The following is a 24,602-nucleotide window of genomic DNA, read 5'->3' on the forward strand; positions in this document are numbered from 1 at the left end:
ATAAGTATAAGATTTATTGAGAATTTATTAAAGAATATTCTACTTTTTAGCTTATCATGTTTTTATCAAAAAAAAACGTCAGTAGATCAAATTAATTTTTACATGTTCTTTCAGGCTTGAGTTTATCAGAAGATCAAATTAAGACTTTATCTTTGGCGGAGATTGAATCAATCATGCGTTTGAACGGAAGCTCATTTACATTGTTTAAGTTTTGAAACGTGTTATCAATAGTATACTCTTCTATTGGTTAAGATGTGGCTTTTGTTAGATTTTCTATTAATTAATTTTTTTTGTTTTACTTTTGTGGAATTCGCGATATTGTAATGTTGTAAATCAATAATAAAGAAATTTTTCTCACTATTAATAGGTGAGAGAGAGAGGGAGGGAGAGAGAGGGAGAGGGAGGGACGGAGAGAGAGAGGGAGGGAGAGGGAGGAGGGAGGAGGAGAGGGGAGAGAGAGTGGGAGAGAGGGAGAGAGAGGAGAGGGGAGAGAGAGGGAGAGAGGGAGAGAGAGAGAGAGAGAGAGAGAGAGAGATTAGTGTTTACGGTATATCCAAAAGTTTTGAGTTTATTGTTTATGATTTATCCGGTAAAGCCAAAGGGTTAGAGTATACTTAAGGATTTAAGGTTTACCAAGAGTTTAGAGTTTAAAAATTAATGAATGTAATTTGTATATATTACAATAAAAAATAAAAACTAACAGCAAAGTAGATTTCATTATATCTTGAATTAAATAATGTTAAGAAGATTTATAGTTTTCAACCACAAATAATGAATCATAACTATGTGATTATTATACATATAATATATATTATGCATATACATGTCATTGTATGTAAAAATTAACTAACCATGTAAAATTAAACTAATCATAATATTAATATCTGCATATGCGATAAAATATCCGCATATGCGATACAATATCCGCAGTCACTCCATAGAGAGCTGGATATTTAATCGCCGAGTTAATAGTTTTGATAAGCTGACAGAGTCTGATTCGAAAATCACCGACTGCAATTCGTATCTTCTCTCTGCTCAACCCATTTCTAACATTATTTATTCCATATTTATTACATATTTTGAACTTTTTATTCCATATTTTGAATTTTTTATGTCCTTAATTACATTCTGAAATGGTAAAAGAGGGTTTCAATGGGAATGTAGTGATAATATAAAATATGTTACCTCTGAAACTATACACTATTTATTCCAGATTTTGAAAATAAAATATCTTCTTAAACATACAAATTATTTTGGAACGTTGCAATTATACGTACACACAATAAATACCCCTTGATACTGAAATTACTTTGTTCCATCTCGTCCATGTAAAATATTGAGTACCAACATTTTTTTGTACCTGATGCTTTCTCCCAAGGACGGTGGTATTATGATATAAAATTCGTTACTTATAAAACTATGTACTACTTAGTTAATAATTTGAATATGTTTATGTCTGCACAGGGTGCAGGCCGGCCACCTAGTATCTAATTACACAAAGAATCAAGGTTATACGAAGGGATGACATCTAAGGAATCTAAAGAAGTAACTAAACGTATGTAGAAACAAAACAAGTGATATAGACTGAATAAATTATACACTGAGTCTGAGAGGCATCGATCCTTTGGAAGAGTAAAGTTAACATTATATTCTGCCTAACGAAACATAAATAAGCAAAATCCAAATTATAGATAGGTATGATGTATCAATGGCAAAGCCTACCACTACCATATGAAGTCGTAATACAATAATGTAGAATGTCCACATGAATACATTCCAGGTTAACAGAAGTACATTATTGTTTTTCACATTATTCAAACTTTTGTTTTCAATATAGCACACAACGAAATCAAATTTACAACACTCTTATTTAATACACTTGGGAATGATATATACAGAAAAAGGCTTACTTGACTCTTTGAGCAGCAAGATTGAGCAGTGTGCGAAAGAATTGAGGAGGGTACATTGGCGGCTGCTCTGCTAATGCCTGGATTTGTTTCCAATCCCATTAAAAAAAGAGAAAAGAATGTGTTTATCAGTTCAATGTCTCGTGAGCGTTTCACACGTTTTTCAATTTTGTAGATATATTTTCTAAAACAAATAGAAACCGAACTGACTGTAGGATGGATAACAAAAAGTGTCACCTGTTGGATTAAAACAGTGGAAGGAGTCATTCCGGGAACTGTATTCACCTCTATTGCCATAACCTGCATAACGTCCTTGTTAGTGCCCTGTCAAAAAGATGAAGGTTACAATTTATGTAGAATAATGCAAAAGTAGTTCGCCGGGTCGGATCATACGTCTCCTGTTTCAACGTGCACGAAAGCATCAATACGTGAAAACCCTTCTAACCCGAGAGTTTTCGCAATCAGCTCAATTCCTCGTTTGCATCTCTCTAATGCTTCCTTACTGAAATCACATATATATAAACCATGTATCATTTTTCTATACAGTAAAATGCTATCTTCAATGTTCATATGTTTTCTCAATCTACTCCATGTCTTAATAAGATCACAAAAGAATTTCTAGACAAAACCGGAGTGTGTAGACAAACCTCATGATCGTTGTTGGAGGTGGAGTGAGATTTATGCCAGTGCCGCCTATTATAAAGACTAGTTAACACTCTCATGATTTTTATAGAGAAGAAGAGAGAAAATAAGTGGGAGTACATACCTTGGAACTTCTCCTCTAGTGACAATATATCGCCACTTTCCTTGACAGTAAGACTAGGACTAAGCGAACGCATTGACCCATGCTTACCTATTACGCCCACGGTTATCTCTACCCACCGCCTACTACCTTTCCATGATAGCTTCTCACTGGATTTAGATGAAACTATGACTTCATCTGTCTCAATAAATGGTTCAAAAATCAAGAGCTCTGGGGTAGGATTTGGCATCTCAATCATTCCATGTGTCTACACACAAGTAAAGATAGGGAACTGCATTAGTCCTACTTTGTTCAGTGCAAGTCTCAAAGTTATACTAATAGAATGACTATTTGTATATTCTTACCTTAGAAAAGGAGTTTGCTTGAATCCTTGGTAGACAGTCTCTTAAAGCTTGTACATATACCGCAAGGTCTTCAGAGGAACTACAGAACAAAAAAAAACTAAAGGTATAAAGACAAAAAAAAAAAAAAAAAGTTTACGCATGGTTAAAGACTTTTAAATACTAGTTTTACCACTTTTAAATACTAGTTTTACCATAATCTTGCAACACCAGTGGAGCAACCATCCCTTGCCGGTTTAACACATAGTGTCAGACACTTAAACTTGGTGATCAATTCATCCCAAATGGCAGGGATGCTCTCATGGATTATATCATCCGTTCTCTTCACTTCATTGCTTATTGTTTGAACTCCAAACTCTGAAAGCTATTTATTACATGAAAAAACACACACATACAACAAAATAAAATCATTTGTTACTATATTAGTCACATTTTTTCAATATAGAAAGAATATATCGGATGGTTAGCATACATGACTAAGAGCCTTAGATGCCATAGCCTTGTCCATGCAAATCCTTGAAGCATGTACTCCTGAACCTTTTATATTAGAACGGGAAAAGTAAATCAATATATAGGGTGAACATATGACATGTGAAGAATCAAAGACTGCATCATAAGTTGCAACGAACCTGTGTAAGGCACTTCTTCATCCTCCAATAAAGCCTGCATCGTACCATCTTCTCCAATTCCTCCATGCGCTAGGATTCCAAAATAAATAAAACCACAAAAACACTTCATATAACGACTAAGTGCGAGTTGCATAGAGATAGGAAAACATAGCTCCCTCGGTTATAAGACCGACCTGAAAGGAACACGATCGCTTCAGATTCCTTGGCAAGCTTGACCCAATCTTTCAACGAGAATCTCATGGGCACTTCGTCTGTTATATCAAACCCTGCAAACCAGCTTTGATTCTTCAAAGCATCCATAATTTCCTCCTTCACTTGCTGCTGCAGAAGAGACGTAAAACGAGCCCGATCAGGGTCAATAGCTTCCATGCAAGCTGCAAGAACTTCCTCAACAGTGTGCCTTAGCACAACGGAGTAGCTGACAAGAAAGAAAACCACTTATAACTTTAAACTGAAAAAAAAAACTAAAATACTTGTATACATGCATGTGAAATGCCATGTTTTTTTTCTTCCAGTACAAGCTTGGTCTTGTTGGGCATCCATACTGCTTTTGTAAATCTTATTTGTACATGGATTAGTTGATACCAAAATATATACTTACGGTAATAACCAAACTTCTCTATTGTCCAAATCTGATTCTGTTTTGTCCGGAAATGGGCCCATTGAGTTGCTAAGTGATGAAGATAGCAAGCAAGGAGTTACCTTGAGCTGCAAACAACAAGATTACTTGAGTCATGGTAATGATGTTGCACATTAAACGACATAATGCTCATTTTATTTTCAGCTTACATCTCCAAATCTTTGCAAATTCATCCATATATTTGTTCCGCTGATGACTGAGACCTGCCGCTCTGAAGTGTCTCCTCCAAATAAGACAAACACTTTCTGGACGTCCCCGGGGGTTTCCATGGTTGTTGAACCTTGGCTAGACTCATCATAATTATACCAAGAAAGCTTGGGATACCTTGAGCTAGCACGGTAGATTATTGTTCGTAAAATGTTTGAATGAGAAAATCCAACCTGAACGTAAAGAGTAACAAGACAGGAACGTTCATGTAATTTTGCATCAACGCAACTTTACTTTAGGAGGGAACAAAGTACAAGAACGACAAGTTTAACGGAGTAGAGGCAGCAAGAATCACTAAAACATAACACATGAAATGTTACAATATATATATATATATATATATATATATATTTGATTACCTTAGAAGCCTGCTGGAAGAACAAGCTAGTTTGTTCCATGCCACTTATCTGTTAAAGCAGTTGAGAAATCCATCCGAGTGTTACTTCTAAGAACAACATGGCAGCTCCTGTTATATTCTCAAGGCAAAAAAAAAAAAATTTGCAATATGCTGACCAGGTTGATGTCTGTGAATATAATATCCCCTGATCTTGTAAGCGTTTGACTTGCAGATGATGCTAAATTTGAAGTGGAAGTCAAATACCATCCATCAAAGCGAGCAAAATCGCGTAGACTTAGCTTTTTGAATAGAAGAGATGCCTCTTCACGTATGCTTTTGATAACATGGATAGGAAACCGGGGAGGAGTATGATAGGTGACCTGTTTTTAAAAAAAAATAAAGACATTGTAAGGGTGCACCAAGCTGCTAACATTTGAAAGTCATGACAAATAACGGCTAATAAAATGAAAGGCCCAGCATTTAGCTTTTTTTATATTTCTGATAAAAATTGCAAGAATCATGTTACTTTGATTACCTGTTGTGTCGGCAGATACTTCCTCCGGTAGTCGAAGATGGCGTTTTCTTTCGTATCACCACTGCCGTGGAACTTAAGTTCTACCTGATCCACATAGGCATTTCGATTAGTAAGAGTTGATAGTAATATAGAGCCATCCTATTCACTGAGCCCCCAAGTTTTAGACACAAGAAGTGAGAATGTGTGATAATACCTCAGAAGGTAACAGCACAACAGGATGGCAATCAGAGGCAGAACCGACATCCAAGACGATGGCAGTAAACTCATATGCATTTTCAATAAACGCCTCAACAACTACCCTTTTGTCAATTCCCTGAGACAACAAAGGGAAAACAAACAAACCATTGCCTGTAAGGAAATATTTTTTTTTCTATTTTCGGAAAGAGAGTTTTCTTTGTTCCTACTCGAATTGTCCAAGCTTCAAAAGAAAGGATACCTCTAGAATAAGTTCAGTAGCCTTCTTAATTGAATCTTTTACGCCAAAAGCAACCTTGACACCAATGCTAGATCCTGAGTTAGCTGGTTTTACCTGTAACAAAATGAAGTGATCAAAAAGAGACATTAAAAAAAAAGAAGGAAAATGAACATTTTCTACAAGCCGGCCGAAAAAATTGCCGGATGCTTACCACGACTTTTCCAACCTCGAGGTCCAGCTGATTATCCGTAAACCATTGCGCTATTTCACTTTCGTCTACTTCAGTTCCCTGAGTGAACTTCTTATGTTAATACTTAATATGAGAAGGATATCACCACGTACGCATAGAATTTTCCAAAGTAGAACCTGATAGACGTGTTTTGAAGCCAATATATTACCTGAACCAAGTAGTTCGGTACTGACATGAACCCATGCTCCTTGAGCGCCAAAGAGGCTTCATACTGTAATTAGTTCACACAATTTAATCACAACATTAAAGAACAAGGCTAAGTAATTTAAATATACAATTTAATCTGAAACTCGTTCATCAATACACTCATATTCTTTACCTTGTCAAAGGCTCGGCGACAGTCTACGGATCCGGTACCGACAAATGGAATGTTATGACTCTCCAACAGCTCCTGCTTAGCCATTGATCAAAATGTTATCTAAGGTTCTAATATAGAAAATAAAATTTATGAGGACCCCCAAAACAAAACAACAAACCTGAATGCCACCATCTTCACCGAACCGACCATGAATTACTGGGAAGACAATGTCAACAGCTGAAACAAGATGCTCGGCCAATTCTGATAACGAAGCAAATGCTTGTGCAAGACTACAACCATGAAAATAAAAAAAACAACAACAAAGTCACTTCACGAACGAGTTTGTAATATTATTACGTATGCCTTCACCTCTCAAGCTTGAAATCAAAATCTGCCGGAGTATTTGAGTACACCTGCAAGTTTTCAGCAAACAAAATCATTCCCATGAAGTGCTTATGGAAAATACTAAATTACAACGTAACTCAAGCAAAACCTGAGCAGAGGATATTGCATAAGCGTTGAGATTAGGATCTATGTAATAGCAGCTGACGCTTATACCATTACCCTGATGAAACAAAACCATCCAACACAAAAATGAAAAAAAAAAACAAATATCAAATAAATGATGAGGACAAAAAAAAAAAGAGAATAATTAAATGATTTCAAGAACCTGAATATGATCAAGAACTGATCTAACAGAGTTTAAAGAAATCCCACGCTCTGCCGACGGACCTCCGCAAATGAGTCCAACTCTCATATTCCTACTAGTCCTCTTCTCCTCTCCGTCGTCCACCTCTGCTTTAGTGATTGCTACGGTACCATGGAATCTTTTCTTCATCCTCAAAAACCTGCCTGCGACTACTCTCCGGGTCTGATTCAGCTTCAAAGTCGTCGGTGAGGCCGTCACTAGTACTCTTTCAACATCGAGTTCTCCTCCTCCTCCTCTTCTTATGCGGCTACTCACTGACAAGCTGACACCGATGGCCGTGGATGACATCTCGAAAGAGATTTTCTCAAAAAGTTTAATTCTTCCTATACGCTTTTTGTTTAGGTGATTGCTACTCGTGCTGTGATCTGAAAAGACAGTGAACAGTTTTTTGAAAGGAAAGCCCGTCGTTGCATGCGGGAGGCTTGCACGTGCCAGTTAAAAAGTATACTAGTTGCTCATCTTTCAATTATCACTAAACCACTAACCATTATCCACCACTATGCGCTATGCATTCACCATTTATTTATTAATAATAAGAATCCAAAGAATATTTGCGGATGTATAATTAGATATTAGCTACATAGAGCTTACCCACCATTAGTGCCTTCGATTTTGAATCACAACACCGGGGATGCAATAAAGAATCGATCGTCTTTGTCACTCATCTAGAACCGCCGTGCGGGTGATTTTTTAAACGAGTGTTAAATTATTATATTGATAAAAAAATGTTTTACATTAAGTGCATCTGAGACTATGGGTCTGACTGGTTCAAACGCAGCGGTTGCGGTTGCGGACGTTTGCAGTTGCGGGTGGTTGCGGTTTCTAGCGGTTTTAAGAGATTTGTACGACTGGTTCTGCGGTTAGAAATTGGTGCGTTTGCGGGATACTTATGACTGGTTAACTACCAAATACAGCAGCGGTTAAATAATAAATTAACAATATTTATATTTTATATAATTATAAAAATATCAAAAATCATAATATTATAATAAATATGTAAATTATATTTTCAAAGTTATAGTTTTAAAATTTTAAAATTATAGAAAATATTTTTATTTTAAAATTTTATAATATTAATTAAAATATAATAGATATATTTTAGTATTTTCATAATTTTATTTTAAAAAATTTATTTTTATTTTTATTTTTGTATTTATATGGTTTAAAAAAAAAAATTATCCTTCCGCAACCGCCCGCAACCGCAAACGCTAGATGGAACCAGCTTTTGATTTTAAGAGGTTCGGAGCGGTTTGAAGCGATTTGTAGCGGTTTGTACGATTGTTTCGAAACGCTGTCAACCGCTACCAACCGCAAAAGCTGCGTTTGCGGGTGGTAGCGGAAAAACCAATCAAGCTCTATGTGCAATGGTTTCAAGATTTAATACATTCCACTTCAGTTTTTATTATTTCATCTCATCTTTTTTTCCACCTCATCTTCTCTTTCTTCCAATAAGAGGATATGAAATAAAATATTTAATTTATAATATGAATATTAGTTGTAAATAACTAAAAGGATATGAAAAAATCAATTTTTTTTTAAAAAGTAACATGTGTCGTCAGTCGGTGGACTCCATTTTCTTCTTATTTAATATGTTGAATATTTTCGTTACCCAAATAATACACATCGTCAAATTTTATTTTTCAACACCCTCATTGTAGCGATTTAACAGTTGAATATTTTATTAAACACTCCCATTATAGATGGTCTTAGACCATTGCCATTGTTGAGGTGGAGCCCAAAGAAGTTTTGATTTATAGAATTCCACCAGCTTCAATATGAGTTTCGACATATTTCTCTCAAAGTCTTCTTGTGAGAAAACAAAATCGGCTAGTTTGTCCAAACCTAAATGAGAAAAAAATAGGAAAGTTTGTAAAATAGTGTTTTCGAGCTGGATAATAATTATGTTAGCGGACATTTTCTTTTTTACTTGACATTAATTTTAGCAAATTTCAATTTTCTATTGATGTTTGGTGTACATGATTTGTTAGCTGCTACAAACATGTTGCTGCTAATTGATAGATGGTTAGTACGATAGTAAAAATAATTGTTATTAACTCATAGATGGTTTATTTACTTTGGTAGAAAACATGTCTACCAAAACAGTTATGAAATTCCTAAAATGTAATAAATTCAGTTAGTAAATCTTATCTCTAAATGATATCTAAATTTGATGACATCACCAAAAAAATTCCTCCAAAATACTTTGTTCTTCCATTGATGTTTTCTTCTTCTCAAGGACAAAATATGAACTAAATCAGTATATAAATTCTTTGTTCTTAGTATGCTGCATGTATTTGTAAGTTGAGGTGAATGGACATTGGGCACCAATAATAGATGGAGCTTTGCTGTCGATGAAGAAAAATGTGGAAAACTCATGGCATTGGAACCAAATACTGATATATATTGATGAACTCAAAACAATGATAATATTTATGAAATCAGTGACAAAAATTGCAGTGTGGTGTTAAGCTTTTTGTCTGGCAAGATGATAAAAATGAATTCCCCTGTTTTTTTTCTTCTGATATACCCTATCGGCAGATCCGGTCAGCTTCGGAGAAACATATTTAATACTATAGAGTGGACTGACTACCACACTGCCTAACCCGAGTTTGAAATACCTTATGACTAATGCCAGGGAATTGACTAATCATCTATTAAAGCCCATCATGTTAAACACTCCGAAGCCCGAGCCTAGATTGCCAAGCAGTGATAATTTATTTCTCAGGAGAAATCAAACCCATTACTGATGTGGATACACACCAATCCCAAAAAAATATTACTAGACTACTACTCCTTAGTTAATTTCCCTTGTTATTAAGTCTTGTAGCTAAGCAAATATGATTGACAAAAAATAATCCTTTTTGTAATGCTTACGGTTTCTAGTAAGCTTGATAGAAGTGACATGCCTTGCAATGTACCAATGCCACGCTACGTCCATATGGACAATATCAATGAATTTGTTTGTTTACATCCCTTATATATTAAAGGAGAAACATTGTAACAAATGTGTTCACATAATAATAGATCTTTGGCATTCTTACATTGATTTGAGAATGAGCAAGCGGACATGTCATGTGTACAGAGCTTTTCAGCCAATTTCTACATAAATGTGTTAACACTATGTACTTTACGTTTTGTTTTTAAATATAAAACCCATATGTAAGATTCCAATAAAACTCACACTATCCAGATTTTTCGATTCGAATCAAAAATGGATAACGAATCGAAAGTCCCATTATACATATATCATTTTTATTATTTACGGATAGGTTGGGCAAGCTATTCGTAAAGTATTTATCGATTTGGTATCCGTTTTTATTCGAACCAAAAAAAAAATTTGGATATTCGTAACCCTACGAAGCAAATCAAATACTAAAATACAATATCTGTAAAAATGAAACAAATCACAAATACTAATATTTTTAGGAACGGATATCCGATTCAGTCCGTTATATGCATATATATACATATATTTAAAGAATTATATATATATATATATAAGTTATATATATATTATTTTTATATGATTTTACAATGTTTTTCTGTATTAAATTTATTATATTAGGTATTAGAATTTAAAAAGTTAAGTAATAATTTGTAATGAAATATTATTATTTTATATTATTTTTAGATTTTTCATTTTTTAAAATATTTTATTTACGGATCAAATCAGATATCTGTGAAAATTCTAAAATTTTCCGGATATCTGAGACACCGAATATCCGGGTGGCTATGGATCGGACACTAATACCTTCAAATACCCGGATATTCGATCCGTGTCCACCCCAATTTACGAATACAATTTGATTTTCTTTATATAAAAGAAAGTTCTCTAATGTCAAGGTTTATTTTATTTTTAACTAATTTTATTTTATTTTTTTTATCTTTCTTGTGTTATTTTGAATAAAAATGTCTTATAATATTGATTAACTGTATGTTTATATATTTACCAACCATTTTTATATACTTTACTTAGACATACATGTGGACATTGACGTGATCACCTATATAACTAAATATTCACCACAATTGAAGTATATAATTTTCTTGGAAGTTGTTTCAAATACTTATTTCACTATCGACCAAATTGTAGTGAAATGATTTGTCTTAATAATTTTATTTTCCTTTTCTTTAGCTTTTATATGTTTATAAACTATAATATGAAACCATTGGTTCGACATCATGACTATATAAAATTCATATAACCTGAAACTAAACAAATAATAATAATTTTTGGGGTATCACCGGAAAAACCAAAATATCAACAATCTGAACTGAACAAACCAAAATAAATATTGATTTAGAATCATAGCTATATTGTAGGAGATTTGAAACAAAAAACAACCTAAAACCGAACCGATATCTAGATTAAACAGATTTAATGTCTTCTTATTAAAAAATAACAAAGCTAATAATCACATCTCCCGCAAGGCGCAGTTTATTACCTAATAATTAAATTATAAAATTTGCAAAGGAAATTGTTTTGTAAGTCCCCAGCCACTAAAGTTTGTAAAGTAATTTTTTATTTTCCAAACAATCCTTACAATGGGTTGAAATTATTCAACACCTTAATCTACACTTTTAACACTCGATATCATCTTTCACCTATTAATTCAATATTCATTTAATTTTTACACGTTAAATAATTTCATTTAACAAAATTTAACACTCTACTCACCATTTTTATCTCATATTTTTCTTCTTTTATAATTGTATTTTATGAGCAAAAAAAATGAAAACATATCTAAAAACCATAATAACTAAAAAGTAAATAAATTTTAAATATCTTTTTAACATAAAATATTTTTGATCAACTTGAAATAATCTTTTTTATTAAAAAATATTGAAAATATTGTAGGAAATAACTGATTTTTCCTATATCCAAATCGAATGAACCAAATCTTTGTTCGTAGACCACAAAAATTTATAAATTCTGATATAATTTTTTTTAAGAAATATTATTTGATACAAGATAATTGATCTAAAAGATTTTTTTTTACAACATTTCATCACTGAAAAATCCCCAACAGACCAAGAACATAAAAGCAAAGCATATAACAAGATAACAAACCAAAAAGATAAGAAAAGACTGACAATGTTTCAAAGAGGATGAGAGTCGAGGAAGCAAAATATCAAAGACTAATGATAAGCAAATGAGGGGCATCAAGACGTTAATACACATAAGTTTACGTCAAGAATCTTATATAAACTAATACCATACGACAGTAAGATATCATTCATACAGGACATAGAAGACACAACTTCTCAAAAAATGCCAACAACATAATTTAACCAAATAAGAAAAATCAATCACATACAAACAATACGATCGACAAAACCAAATTTTACTGTAATATAGTTTCCTACAATTTATACCAAAAAAAAACTCAACGTTCACTGCATGTGATAGTATGATTTTCTAATCAAACTTTCATAACTCAAACATGGCTACTCTAAAAAGAAAAATATATCGAGTCATATTCATATGAACAAAATTAAATATTGATATTGGCGAGTTATATGACTACTGTTTTTCCATAAAGAATCACATGCGTAAGAAACATGTCTAGCAAGAAAAAAAATCATTTGGACTTATGAATCAAGTATAAATGGTATCAACACAAACACATGAAAAAGATAGGTATATAAGATTAAAGAAAAATACATGGTATGGAGTAACAGGAATAACAACATCTAAGTATGGCTGAATGGCAACTAACCTCGAGTCACTTAAAAACAATACTTCCTACTTTCACCAACTCAGATCTGCAAACAAAAAATGTAGTATAGCAAGTAAAACTTAAACATAGCAATCAAACCAACAAATGATACAACTAGAAGCATATGAAACATAGACATATTGTACAACATATGCCAACAAAAACAATTAATCCTGTAAAAAGTACCTGATTATGCATTATAAACACAATATCTAAGAGTATCACCCAAGAGCCATGAAATATATTAAAAACTTAAGCTGAAACATGTTGACTTAGGTTAGAATTTTCATACCTTTATATACAATATAACAATATACTAAAACACTTCAAAAGAAAAAAGTTAGAATTTTCATACCTTTATATACAATATAAGAATTACAAAGTGATGCAGTGCAACGGTCATCATAGCTTTTATAAGCACTCAACAATAAATTTTCTTATGAGATACAATTATGTACCAAAGAAGAGTACGAAGTTCAAGAGATCGATTCAACATAGAGAAACAAACACTAAGGTAGAATCTAAATAAAGATTTGGGAAAAACAGAGATGCATAAACTTACTTTAAAGGTACTTAACATTAACTCAAGCAACATGGATATCAAGTTTTTGCAAATTGATTAACACATTAGTAATACATACGTAGTTTCTTATGAAACTGAAGGCAAAAGACATATGCACATCTATTGAAGACCAATTACGATTCCAGAAATAGAACTCAGAGAAGAAGAAAGAACAAACCCAAAATATTAAAAAGTGGAAAGAAAATAACCTGAAACTCTTGGCGTGATCTTTGAAACCCGGAGGAGAACTACATGCAAAGAAAGATAGAAAGGTGGAGTTAGACGACATCGTAAGCTTGTTCAATTGAAAAAAGAACGTGAAATTCTTGTGTTGAGTTCGTTCACTGCCTCTCGATAGTGAGTAAACATAATGAAACTGTACTACTGAGGTAAACCTACACAAACAAAAACAGATTAAGCTTAAGAATCAAATGTATCTCTAAACTTGATCAACAAATACAACATCACAGACAATTAGAAACACACATACCTGAAACAGAAGAAGGAAAAATAGTTACCTCATCTCTTTAATACACTTGGAAGCGGGCGAAGATTGTGTTGATGACAAGGAACAAAGGCAACCCAGCCTCATTTCATTCTAGAAACTCGGTTGTTCTTTTTGTTTGAGCATTTTCATTAGATTTGGACCAAGGCATTTGTGTTCAACTTAAGTGACCAAACACCCGAGTAGTCCAAAGAGGTGAGACAACCTCATCATCTGCATCCTTTAATCTCTTGGCTTTCATTTAGCTTGAGTGGCTAGGAGCTCAAGCAATAATTTTCAGAGGCATTTGTGTTTAACTCAGGCATTCTAGCATCAAGGAACTTTCGTCTGGCTTTAAATTTCACTTGAGTGACTCTCAAGCAATTCAGGAGGCCTTTTACTCAGGTAACTCTGAAGGATACTAAGTAGCCAAAAGGGACAGCCTCATTTGCAGTGACACAGAGGTAATTAAGATTAACTCATTACGAGGCATTTGGTTAGAGCTCGGGTGACTAGGTTATGCAGGGACATTCTAACGCATGACAAGACTACTTGTGTTCTGTCTTGTCATCAGGGACATTTTTAGAGAGGTAATTAACATTACCTCGTTACCATGCAGATTCTCGATTCTACCGCAGGACAAGCTCACGTATGTTTTGTGATCAGAGACATCTCGTAGAGGTAATTAAGATTACCTCGTTACCATGCATTTGTTTAATAGCTCTGGAGACTATGAAACCGAGTTATGCAGGGACATTCTCGACTTTACCACAGGCCAAGCTCACTTATGTTCTGTTATCAGGAACATTTCAGAAAGGTAATTAAGATTACCTTGTTACCGAGGCATTTGTTAATAGCTCGGGTGACTTGGAAAACCGACTTATTCAGTGACAAGCCCGTTTGTGGTATAGCAGCATCAGGGACATTCTTGATTCTATTGTGGCTAAGAAACCACGGGACAAGCTCTTTGTTAAATCGCTGAGGATGTTTCAGAAAGGTAATTAAGATTACCTTGTTTCTAAGCATTTTGATTATAGTTTTGAGACTAGTAAACGAGCTATATGAACAGGCGGGACAACCTCATTTTCGTTTTGGCATCATCAACATTAAATAGAAGAGGTAATTAAGATTACCTCCCTACGAGGCATTTGTTTATGGGACAAGCTAAGCTCTTTTGTGGTATAACAGCATCAGGGACATTCACGATTGTACTGTGACTAGGAAACAGCAGGACAAGCTCTGTGTTCTATCATCATGAACATTTCAGAAAGGTAATTAAGATTACGTTGTTTCATAGCATTTGGCTCTGAGACTATGAAACGATCTATATAAACATGCATGGCAACCTTATCTGTGTTTCTGGTATCAGGGACATTATAGAGAGGTAATTAAGATTACCTCGTCACAAGGCATTTGTTAATAGCTCGGTCTCTCGTTTCTTTTAATAGCATCAGGGACATTCTCGTTTCTACTGTGACCAGGGACATTCTCGTTTGTATTCTACCATCAGAGACTTTCGTTTGGCTTTAATGAGATGGGACATCCTCATTTGTATTCTACCATCAGAGACTTCTGTTTTTGGCTTTACATTTCACTTGAGTGACTAGGATCTCAAGCAACTCCAAAAGCATTTAACTCAGGTAACCCACAAGGATAGAGCCTCATTCGCAATCTAGCATTAGTGACATCGTAGGGACGTTTCACAAAAGGTAATTACAATTACCTTGTTTCATAGCTTTTTGATTCTACGACTATGAAACGAGTTTTATAAACATATGGGACAACCTCATCTGTGTTCTGGCATCAGGGATAGTTTAGAGAGGTAACTGAAATTTTTCGCTACCAAGCATTTTTTAATAGCTCGGTTGACTAGAAAATGCATTTTTTTCATAGGACCGTGTGACACTTCAAAGATGTAATTAAAATTACCTACAGTACGAGGCATTTGTTACTAGGAGACAAGCTCTGTGTTCTATCATCAGGGACATTTTAGAATGGTAATTAAGATTACCTTGTTTCAGAGCATTTTGATTATAGCTTTGAGACTAGTAAACCGTGGACAAGGAACAGAGGCAACCCAGCCTCATTTCATTCTATAAACTCGGTCGTTCTTTACGCTTTTCTTTTAGTTTGAGCCTTTTCATTAGATTTGGGCAGAGGCATTTATGTTCAACTTAGAGTGACCAGACACCCGAGTAGTCCAAAGAGGTGAGACAACCTCATCATTTGTATCCTCTAATCTCTTGGCTTTCATTTAGCTTGAGTGGCTAAGATCTCAAGCAACAATTTCCAGAGGCATTTGTGTGTTTAATGAGGTGTGGCGGCCTTATTAGCAGCATTCTAGCATCAAGGGACTTTCGTCTGGCTTTAAATTTCACTTGAGTGACTAGGATCTCAAGCAATTCTGAAGGCCTTTTACTCAGGTAACTCTGAAGGATACTAAGTAGCCAAAAGGGACAGCCTCATTTGCAATTTAGCATCAGTGACATAGTAGGGACATTTATCTTTACGAGGCATTTGGTTAGAGCTCGGGTGACTAGGAAACCGAGTTATGCAGGGACATTCTCGACTCCACCACATGCCAAGCTCACTTATGTTCTATCATCAGGAACATTTCAAAGATTACCTCGTTACGAGGCATTTGTTAACATCTCGGTGGTGACTAGGAAAACCGACTTCTTCAGGGACAAGCTCGTGTTTGTGTTACAGAGTATCAGGGACATTCTCGATTCTACTGTGACTAAAAAACCGCGGGACAAGCTCGCTCTTTGTTTTATCATCAGGGACATTTCGGAAACGTAATTAAGATTACCTTGTTTCAGAGCATTTTTAACAAGCGGGGCAAACTCATCTGCTTTATGGCATCAGGGACATTTTAGAGAGAGGTAATTAAGATTACCTCATTTGTTTATAGCTCGGGTGACTAGAAAAACCGACTTTATTCAGGGACAAGCTCTTAGTGTTTTTAGCATTAGGGACACTCACGATTCTACTGTGAGTAAGAAACCGCTTATGACAAGCTCTTAGTGTTCTATCATCAGGGACATTTCAGAAAGGTAATTAAGATTACCTTGTTTCAGAGCATTGAAAACCACATGACAAGCTATGTGTTCAATCATCAGGGACAATCAGAAAGGTAATTAAGATTACCTCTTAATGTGACATTTGTTTTATATCCCACTTATCCAGGGACAATCTCATTAGTGTTTACATTCTCCATTCTACTATGACTTGGAAACTGCGGGACAAACTCTGTGTTCTGCTGTCATCAGAGACACTTTAAAGAGGTAATTAATATTACCTGTAATACGAGGCATTTGTTTACAGGTAAACTGTGTTCTATATCATCAGGGACTAGAAACCGTGGGACTAGCTCTGTGTTATATATCATCAGGGACATTTTAGAAAGGTAATTAAGATTACCTTGGTTCATAGCATTTTCATTACAGCTCTGAGACTATGAAACAAGTAGCAGGACAACTTCATCTGTTTTGTGGCATCAGGGACATTTTAGAGAGGTAATTAAGATTACCTCGTTATGAGTCATTTTGTTATATAGCTCGGGCAACTAGGAAACCATGGGACAATCTCACTCACATAATGGCATCAGGGACACTCTAGAGAGGTAATTAAGATTACCTCGTTTATAGTATAGATCGGATAAAGGAAAACTACAGTACATGCTAAAGAAAACAAAGAAAAAAAGAAACGAGTAAAGACTAGAGTTAATAAAGATAAAGGAAAGACATATAACGAATACAGCTTAACTATTAACAGGTGAATAACTAGAAAGACAAAAGCTATAATATGAACTACTTGTTTTCAGGCATTACTACTTATAATAAACCGGTTATTATTGTTTTTTTAAGGTCAAAGAAAGAGGAAGTACCTGGGAAAAAAAGTGTCGTCAATGAATGGTTTGATACAACAGAAACTGACAAAGCAAAAGCCCTGTAATGATCACCAATCAACCTCACATAAGCGTTATTTCATATAAAACAACAGAATGTCCTCAACTAGTAATAGAACAAAGGGCTAAAAGGTGATAGATCCAAGCTTTTACGACTATACAATGAAAATATGTATTGTACACAACCCATGAATCCTTAGAATAAAACAAACAAAGCAATAAAAGATAAAATTCAAAAAAATCAAGAATCAAACCCTTGAAGAAGATCCGTCGGATTGGATATGCGGATTTCTCACTTCTTCTGCGTTTGCTCTTGAAGAAGACGAACCCTAAACACGACTCTGCACGAAAAAAAATTCAAATTAAGGATCGCGATTTGTGTGGATTCAACAACCCTAAATAGACACTGAAAGTTGAAATCAAAAACCCTGAATAGGCACCAAGATTGTGAGTGCGACCTTGAAGAAGATCCTTCGGATAAGATATGCGGGTTTCTCACCAAGATTGTGAGTGCGATACATGCGGATTCAAAACCCTAAATAGGCCCCAAAATTTTGAAATTAAAAACTCTGAAATAAGAAAAGGCGAATGAAAAAAAAAGTATGATCGTATAAGCAAACGTAACAGAGTTAAGAATGATTTCGTGATCGTCTCTGGAAAAAAAAAGAGAGTTGAGAGTGAATAATATTTTGATCTATAAGACGAAGAATTTTTTTAAATAAAGAATTTGGTTAGGCGGCGTTTAAACGACGTTATTAACTTAACTCTAATGGTCAATAACTTGTACAGCTGTACATACATCCGGTTTAATTGTCGCAACTAGAGTGTATTACAACGGCTATTTTTTTTTATTTCTTTAGAATTTCTCAAAGTACATTACTGTATATTGAAAGTTAAATTACCTTTACAAGAGAATTAGCTTCTTCGGATTTAAGATTGATTATCAGGTAGATAGTTTTTCTTCTATTTTTATATTTTTAAAAAGTTATACCAAAACCCAATGAACAAGTAACTTCGTTATAAAAAAAAACACTATCATAGTCATAGCCTCTTGTTTTTCTGCCAATAGCATATAAAAATTGTCCTGTATAATAATATGTATAACTTAAAACCGAACCGATATTCAGATTAAACAGATTTAATTATCTCTTTACTAAAAAATAACAACGGTAATAATCACATCTCCTGCAAGACGCATGTTATTACCTATTAATTAAACTATAAAGTTTGCAAAGGAAATTGTTTTGTAAGTCTACAGCCACTAAAGTTTGTAAAGTAATTTTTTTTTTTGCAAACAATCCTTACAATGGGTTGAAATTATTTAACACCTTAATCAACACTTTTAACACTCCATATCATCTTCCACCTATTAATTCAATATTCATTTATTTTTTACACCTTAAATAATTTCATTTAACAAAATTTAACACTCTACTCACCATTTTTGTCTCATATTTTTCTTCTTTTATAATTGTATTTTATAGCAAAAAAATGAAAACATATCTAAAAACCATAATAAACTAAAAACCATAATAAACTAAAAACTAAATAAATTTTAAATATCTTTTTAACACAAAATATTTTTTATCAACTTGAAATAATCTTTTCTTCAAAAATATTGAAAATATTGTAGGAAATAACTGATTTTATCCAAATCAAATGAACAAAATCTTTTTTTTTTGTAGACCACAAAAATTTATAAATTTTGATATAATTTTTTTATAAGAAATCTTATTTGATACAAGATAATTGATCTAAAGTAATCAGGGTATAACAAAAAATTATAAAACTCCATCAACCGGTGATATTGTTTGGCATGTGCGGATACAATTTTTTTCTCTTTTTTTTAAATAAAAAGAAAAATTGTCACTTTCTATCATATTTTTTTTATGTGTGTGGTTTAAAGTAGAGAAAATCAACACGGTGGATCCCTCATTATACACTTTCAACATGTTCAATAAATTCAACAAGAACTAATCTAACATCAGATTTTTTTTGGATTTTAAACAAGCTCATTATAAAAGTTCAACTGTTGAAATTTTTATTCAGCAGCTAGTATTGTATATGGTCTTACTGATTTTTTATAATTATTTAACTTCTAAATATTAATATAATATTTTTAAAATAAAATAATATGGGCTAAAAATTATTAATTCAATATACAATTGTGTTAGAACATTCTTTTGAAAATAAAAGATTACTAGGTGGACGGCTCCGCACGTTTGTGCGGACTTAAATATAATCAGTAGATTTGTGTTTACATTTATCTATGATTTATGACTATTATATCAATTTTTCTCTTATATCAATTTTTCAATTTAAAATACACATTGGTAATTAAAAAAAAAATCGATGGGCATGAAGGAGTCGATGATAATGCTCAGGTCTGTATAGTAGGTGGACACTTCAAAATAACTTGATTTACAGATTCATCAGCTTCCCTACATCGAAAGACAATGATTATCACATCGTATACAATGACGTGTCAGATTCCTCTTAACCGTGAAATATCTTGTTATAATCTACCATATGAGATAACATATTTCCTATGGAACATTGATTCTCTATACAAAAGCTTTGTGATACTAGTTTCAGTTACCATACCTTAGGTTCACGACAGAAAATATTCGTTGTCATCCAGTAGCTTAATTTCACTATATATTCTTTACATTTTGTGTTAACTCCTAAAAAACATGTCATCTCTGCTTGATTGGCTGACACAGCCAACTCTAAATGAGGGGTTATGGATAAAGATTATTGAGGGTATCTCTTTTCAGTCATTCCGTTCCTTGAATAAAAATCTCTAGTGTATTGCATAACGATTATGCACGAGTTGGTCCATAGGAAGTTTGGTTGATGTAACTGATAGGCCCATTAGTCAAACGCAGCCCATGTTTTGTGATTCGACCAACTTACGCCCATACACGGTTGGTGTAGGCCCTCTTATACGTAAGGAAGCAATTTACGATAATATCCTTGACCTTCTTCCTCTTCGTAATAATGTCATTCTCGATAAATCGCTTCTAGGGTTTTCTTCACAATCACAAAGGGGGAAGATGAATTACGAAGGTAACGGAGATAGTGTCACTCTCGCCACCGATGACAATAACGACAAGGAGAACTACATAGCTAGGAAGAGCTCGCCATTCAAGTCTCGAGTATGTACACTTGATCTTTGTTCGATTCATTGGCTTCTTCCTGTTGTCATTTAGTAGCAGTTATGTGTTTGATAGTTTAAGCTATATAAAGAGTTAGGTTTGGGTGTATTATGCTATTGTAGAAGCCTCTGCCATTAGATGGTCTGCATTTATTCATTTGTTTCGCTTTGCAGGATTCTCATGATCTGGATAAGGATTCTTCAAGAAGCAGGGACAAGGACAAGGACAAGGAAAAGGGGCCTGATAAAGACAGGGACAGAGATAGGGAACGCGACCGCCATCGTAGAGATCGTCATAGGGACCGTAGCAGAGAACGTAGTGAGAAAAGGGAACGTGAGAGAGATGATCTCGATGATGATGATGATGACGATGATCATTACAGAAGTCGACACCGTCACAGGTACTTAATAGTCTGTTACTATTCTTTTTCTTTAAGTTGACGGTGTCATCACTTATCCACAGAAGCTCTCGCGATCGAGATAGAGAGGAGAGACACAGGCGACGGTCACGCTCTCGCTCCAGGAGCCGCTCTGAACGTAGGTCAAGATCCGAGCATAGGCGTAGGTCTCAACATAGATCACGTTCACGCTCACGCTCACGGTCTAAGAGGTACCTGCTTTCTCTGTTATTGCAATGTGTTGTGATGTCAAGTCAAAGAAACCCCTTATTTTTAGTTTTTGATGTCTCTATTATCTTCAAACATGATATAAATATATATATATGTGTACGCATCTTGAGGTTTATAGGCAGTTGATACTATCATATTTGTGAATGCATGAACAACCAAGATGTAGTATTATTTGGATGTTTATTTGTGTGTTACTTAGGTTTAGTGCAGCCATTTCTATTTCCTAGCTGTTTGTACTGATGTCTGACCTCTTGATAATTGCCCTTTCAGCAAGAGGGTAAGTGGATTCGATATGGCGCCCCCTGCTTCTGCAATGTTAGCTGCTACTGCTGTTGCTGCCGCAGGTATATGCTTCTTCATCTACCCAACATTATTTTGTTCCTTAACTGCTTGTTGTTTTTGATTTTACGTAGTTTGGAAAGATCATTATCAATTACACGGTGTAACTTTGGTAAGCTGCATTTTAATTGCAGAGGGCTTTTAAATCCTTGCTCTCTTCATAGGATGTTTTACTATTTTTGTTCCCTGGTGAAGTGGTTCTGGAACTGAGAGAGTTTTGTTTTTGTCTTTTTTTGGTGGTGTTTGTTTGTTTTTGTGTCTTATCTTTGTAGTAAGAACTAAGAAGGCTATGTACAAGGAGGAATCAGTGCAACGGTTGTCATTGGTATTCTTTATCTTCGACTGGCAACTATATGCCTGTTTTCTAGCCTTAACAAGTTTTGCCAATTTTGAAACAGATATTACATTTTCATATTTTAATATTCATAAGACGCTGATTTACTCTGTACTGGCGGATTTACTTGGTAGGAAGGTGTTGTAGCTTTGTACTTGTTGGCTGGTCTCTGCTTATCCGGAAAATAATAATTTCTGACTAACACTCTATGATGTCTACTACTTGTTATAGCAGGCCAGGTTCCTAGTGTGCCAGCTACTGCTGGTATTCCAGGGATGTTCCCTAACATGCTTGCAATGGTCCCTGGTCAGGTATTATCTATGTTTTACCTTTTTTCTCCTGCTTTTTTTTTTGGCAAACATGCTGATAACTTCTCTTTTTTTTTCTCACCTAGCAAATGGGCGCGCTTCCTTTACTGCCAATGCAGGCAATGACTCAGCAGGTAAGATTAACCAGTCTTCTTTATTTTCTTGTTGTCTATCATTTGTCAAGATTCTCATACAATACTGTGTTATGGTCACAGGCAACTAGGCATGCTCGACGAGTCTATGTTGGTGGCCTTCCACCTACTGCAAATGAACAGGTTTTTTTATACTTTTTGTCTATAATAGCTTTTAAAACCACAAATTTTGGCGATGTCATTTATGACTACTGAGAATGGATTTTCATGTTTTAGTCGGTTGCAACTTTCTTTAGCCAAGTGATGTCGGCGATTGGGGGAAACACTGCTGGGCCAGGTGATGATAGTTTCTTTGCTTTTTGTTTTTAGATTTTGGACAGGTCTAGACAATTACTCACTCTCTCTTTGATTTTCATTCATAGGTGATGCGGTGGTCAATGTTTACATAAACCATGAAAAGAAGTTCGCTTTTGTGGAGATGAGATCCGTTGAGGAGGCTAGTAATGCAATGGCATTAGACGGAATTATATTAGAGGTGATTATAATCTTCTTTCTCAGTTTAGATGTTCAGTTTTATCATCTTTATGAATTAAAATATGTACTTTTCACATCTCCAGGGGGTTCCTGTAAAGGTGAGAAGGCCAACTGACTATAACCCGTCGCTTGCTGCAGCTCTTGGCCCGAGCCAGCCTAATCCCAGTCTCAATTTGGCGGCTGTTGGATTGTCTTCGGGGTCTACTGGTGGGCTTGAGGGTCCGGACCGCATTTTTGTTGGTGGGCTTCCTTATTACTTCACAGAGGAACAGATCAGGGAGCTCTTGGAGTCTTTTGGGCCCCTGAGAGGTTTTAACTTGGTTAAAGACAGGGAAACTGGAAACTCCAAGGGATATGCGTTTTGTGTTTTCCAAGATCCTTCAGTGACAGATATTGCTTGTGCCGCTCTAAACGGGATTAAGATGGGTGATAAGACACTTACAGTGAGGCGTGCAGTCCAGGGTGTGATTCAACCTAAACCTGAGCAAGAAGAAGTATTACTTCATGCTCAACAGCAGATTGCTTTGCAGGTGAGTGATTTGCTTCATGCTTTGTCTCTATAAATCGTCTGCCCTTTACTACTGTATATCTGAAGATCACTCATTAAGTATTGAACTTGGTGTAACAGAGGCTTATGCTACAACCGGGAGGCACGCCCACCAAGATTGTATGTTTGACTCAAGTGGTTACAGCTGATGATCTTGGAGATGATGAAGAATATGAAGACATAATGGAGGACATGAGACAAGAAGGTGGAAAATTCGGTAAGCAATGTTACTGCCATTTGCTAACAGTTACACTGTCCAAACTCTTGGTAATCCAAATCCATTGTTGTGTGCAGGTAACTTGGTGAATGTTGTGATTCCGAGGCCCAATCCTGATCATGATCCAACACCAGGAGTTGGAAAGGTCCGTTTTCTACTCTGAGAAACAGTGTTCCTTTTTACTAAGTTCATGATCACGAATCCCTCTGAATGATATTTATATTAATGCAGGTTTTCTTAGAGTATGCGGATGTAGATGGCGCAGCAAAGGCCAGATCGGGAATGAATGGAAGAAAATTTGGAGGAAACCAAGTGGTTGCTGTGTATTACCCCGAGAACAAGTTTGCACAAGGCGACTACGAAGGCTGATCTTTGTTTACTTTGGCTCTTAGCAAAAAAGATCTTTTGTTTGGGTTAATCTTATGTCTCTCTGCTTAATGGATATACTTGTTTGTCTAGAATAGTACTACATTATTATCAATTTAGTACCTGTCAAGAAGACATAAATAACCAAGGTGTATTGGATAATTATAACCTCTGTCCTAAAGCGGGCGTTATTAGTCCGATTAAACCCAGCTCGGAAGGTTGCCATGGTAGAAAGGAGTTGATTGGTATGTGCCCGTTTTAACTGGAGAAATAAAGAAATTGGCGTTTAGTTTTGTAAAACCAATTCGCCCATATCCAACTAATGGAATGATGGAAATTATGAAATAAAATAAATAGAATCAATAATTGCAG

The 24,602-nt window shown here is 34.8% G+C and overlaps 2 protein-coding genes across 15 annotated transcripts; one reads left to right on the plus strand and one right to left on the minus strand.

Annotated features, from left to right (window-relative positions):
- Positions 1-1,698: 1,698 nt before the first annotated feature.
- LOC103830077 lies at positions 1,699-20,415 on the minus strand. 10 transcript variants are annotated; one of them, XM_033277510.1, is made up of 29 exons: positions 18,333-20,415; positions 18,166-18,242; positions 17,962-18,048; positions 13,523-17,748; positions 12,752-12,797; positions 6,993-7,396; positions 6,816-6,887; positions 6,692-6,735; positions 6,501-6,612; positions 6,344-6,415; positions 6,173-6,235; positions 5,986-6,063; positions 5,796-5,888; positions 5,553-5,672; positions 5,360-5,443; positions 5,001-5,204; positions 4,847-4,894; positions 4,430-4,660; positions 4,242-4,348; positions 3,814-4,058; positions 3,641-3,709; positions 3,484-3,548; positions 3,206-3,375; positions 3,015-3,093; positions 2,674-2,917; positions 2,555-2,600; positions 2,301-2,409; positions 2,145-2,207; positions 1,699-1,987 (listed from the first exon to the last, which is right to left on the minus strand). In XM_033277510.1, exons 6-29 carry the CDS (start codon positions 7,317-7,319, stop codon positions 1,907-1,909), a joined length of 2,826 nt encoding a protein of 941 aa, XP_033133401.1. In that variant the 5' UTR covers positions 7,320-7,396; positions 12,752-12,797; positions 13,523-17,748; positions 17,962-18,048; positions 18,166-18,242; positions 18,333-20,415; the 3' UTR covers positions 1,699-1,906. The 10 variants fall into 10 exon arrangements, with proteins under 10 accessions (XP_033133401.1, XP_033133406.1, XP_033133403.1 ...); XM_033277515.1 differs by having other exon boundaries at positions 18,148-18,242; XM_033277512.1 differs by having other exon boundaries at positions 18,135-18,242.
- A 247-nt stretch (positions 20,416-20,662) lies between these two features.
- Positions 20,663-24,435, plus strand: LOC103830142 (splicing factor U2af large subunit B). Of its 5 annotated transcripts, none has more exons than XM_009105871.3 (13): positions 20,663-20,865; positions 21,039-21,265; positions 21,328-21,474; positions 21,764-21,837; positions 22,398-22,477; positions 22,561-22,608; positions 22,690-22,749; positions 22,843-22,903; positions 22,989-23,101; positions 23,184-23,630; positions 23,729-23,864; positions 23,942-24,009; positions 24,096-24,435. In XM_009105871.3, the coding sequence occupies exons 1-13, from the start codon at positions 20,764-20,766 to the stop codon at positions 24,231-24,233; spliced, it is 1,701 nt and encodes a 566-aa protein (XP_009104119.1). In that variant the 5' UTR covers positions 20,663-20,763; the 3' UTR covers positions 24,234-24,435. The 5 variants fall into 5 exon arrangements, with proteins under 5 accessions (XP_009104119.1, XP_009104127.1, XP_009104134.1 ...); XM_009105879.3 differs by having other exon boundaries at positions 22,401-22,477; XM_009105886.2 differs by lacking the exons at positions 20,663-20,865; positions 21,039-21,265 and adding exons at positions 21,907-21,944; positions 22,105-22,157 and having other exon boundaries at positions 21,449-21,474.
- Positions 24,436-24,602: the final 167 nt, after the last annotated feature.

The sequence above is a fragment of the Brassica rapa genome, chromosome A01 (genome assembly GCF_000309985.2).
Source record: "Brassica rapa cultivar Chiifu-401-42 chromosome A01, CAAS_Brap_v3.01, whole genome shotgun sequence".
Lineage (NCBI taxonomy): Eukaryota > Viridiplantae > Streptophyta > Magnoliopsida > Brassicales > Brassicaceae > Brassica > Brassica rapa.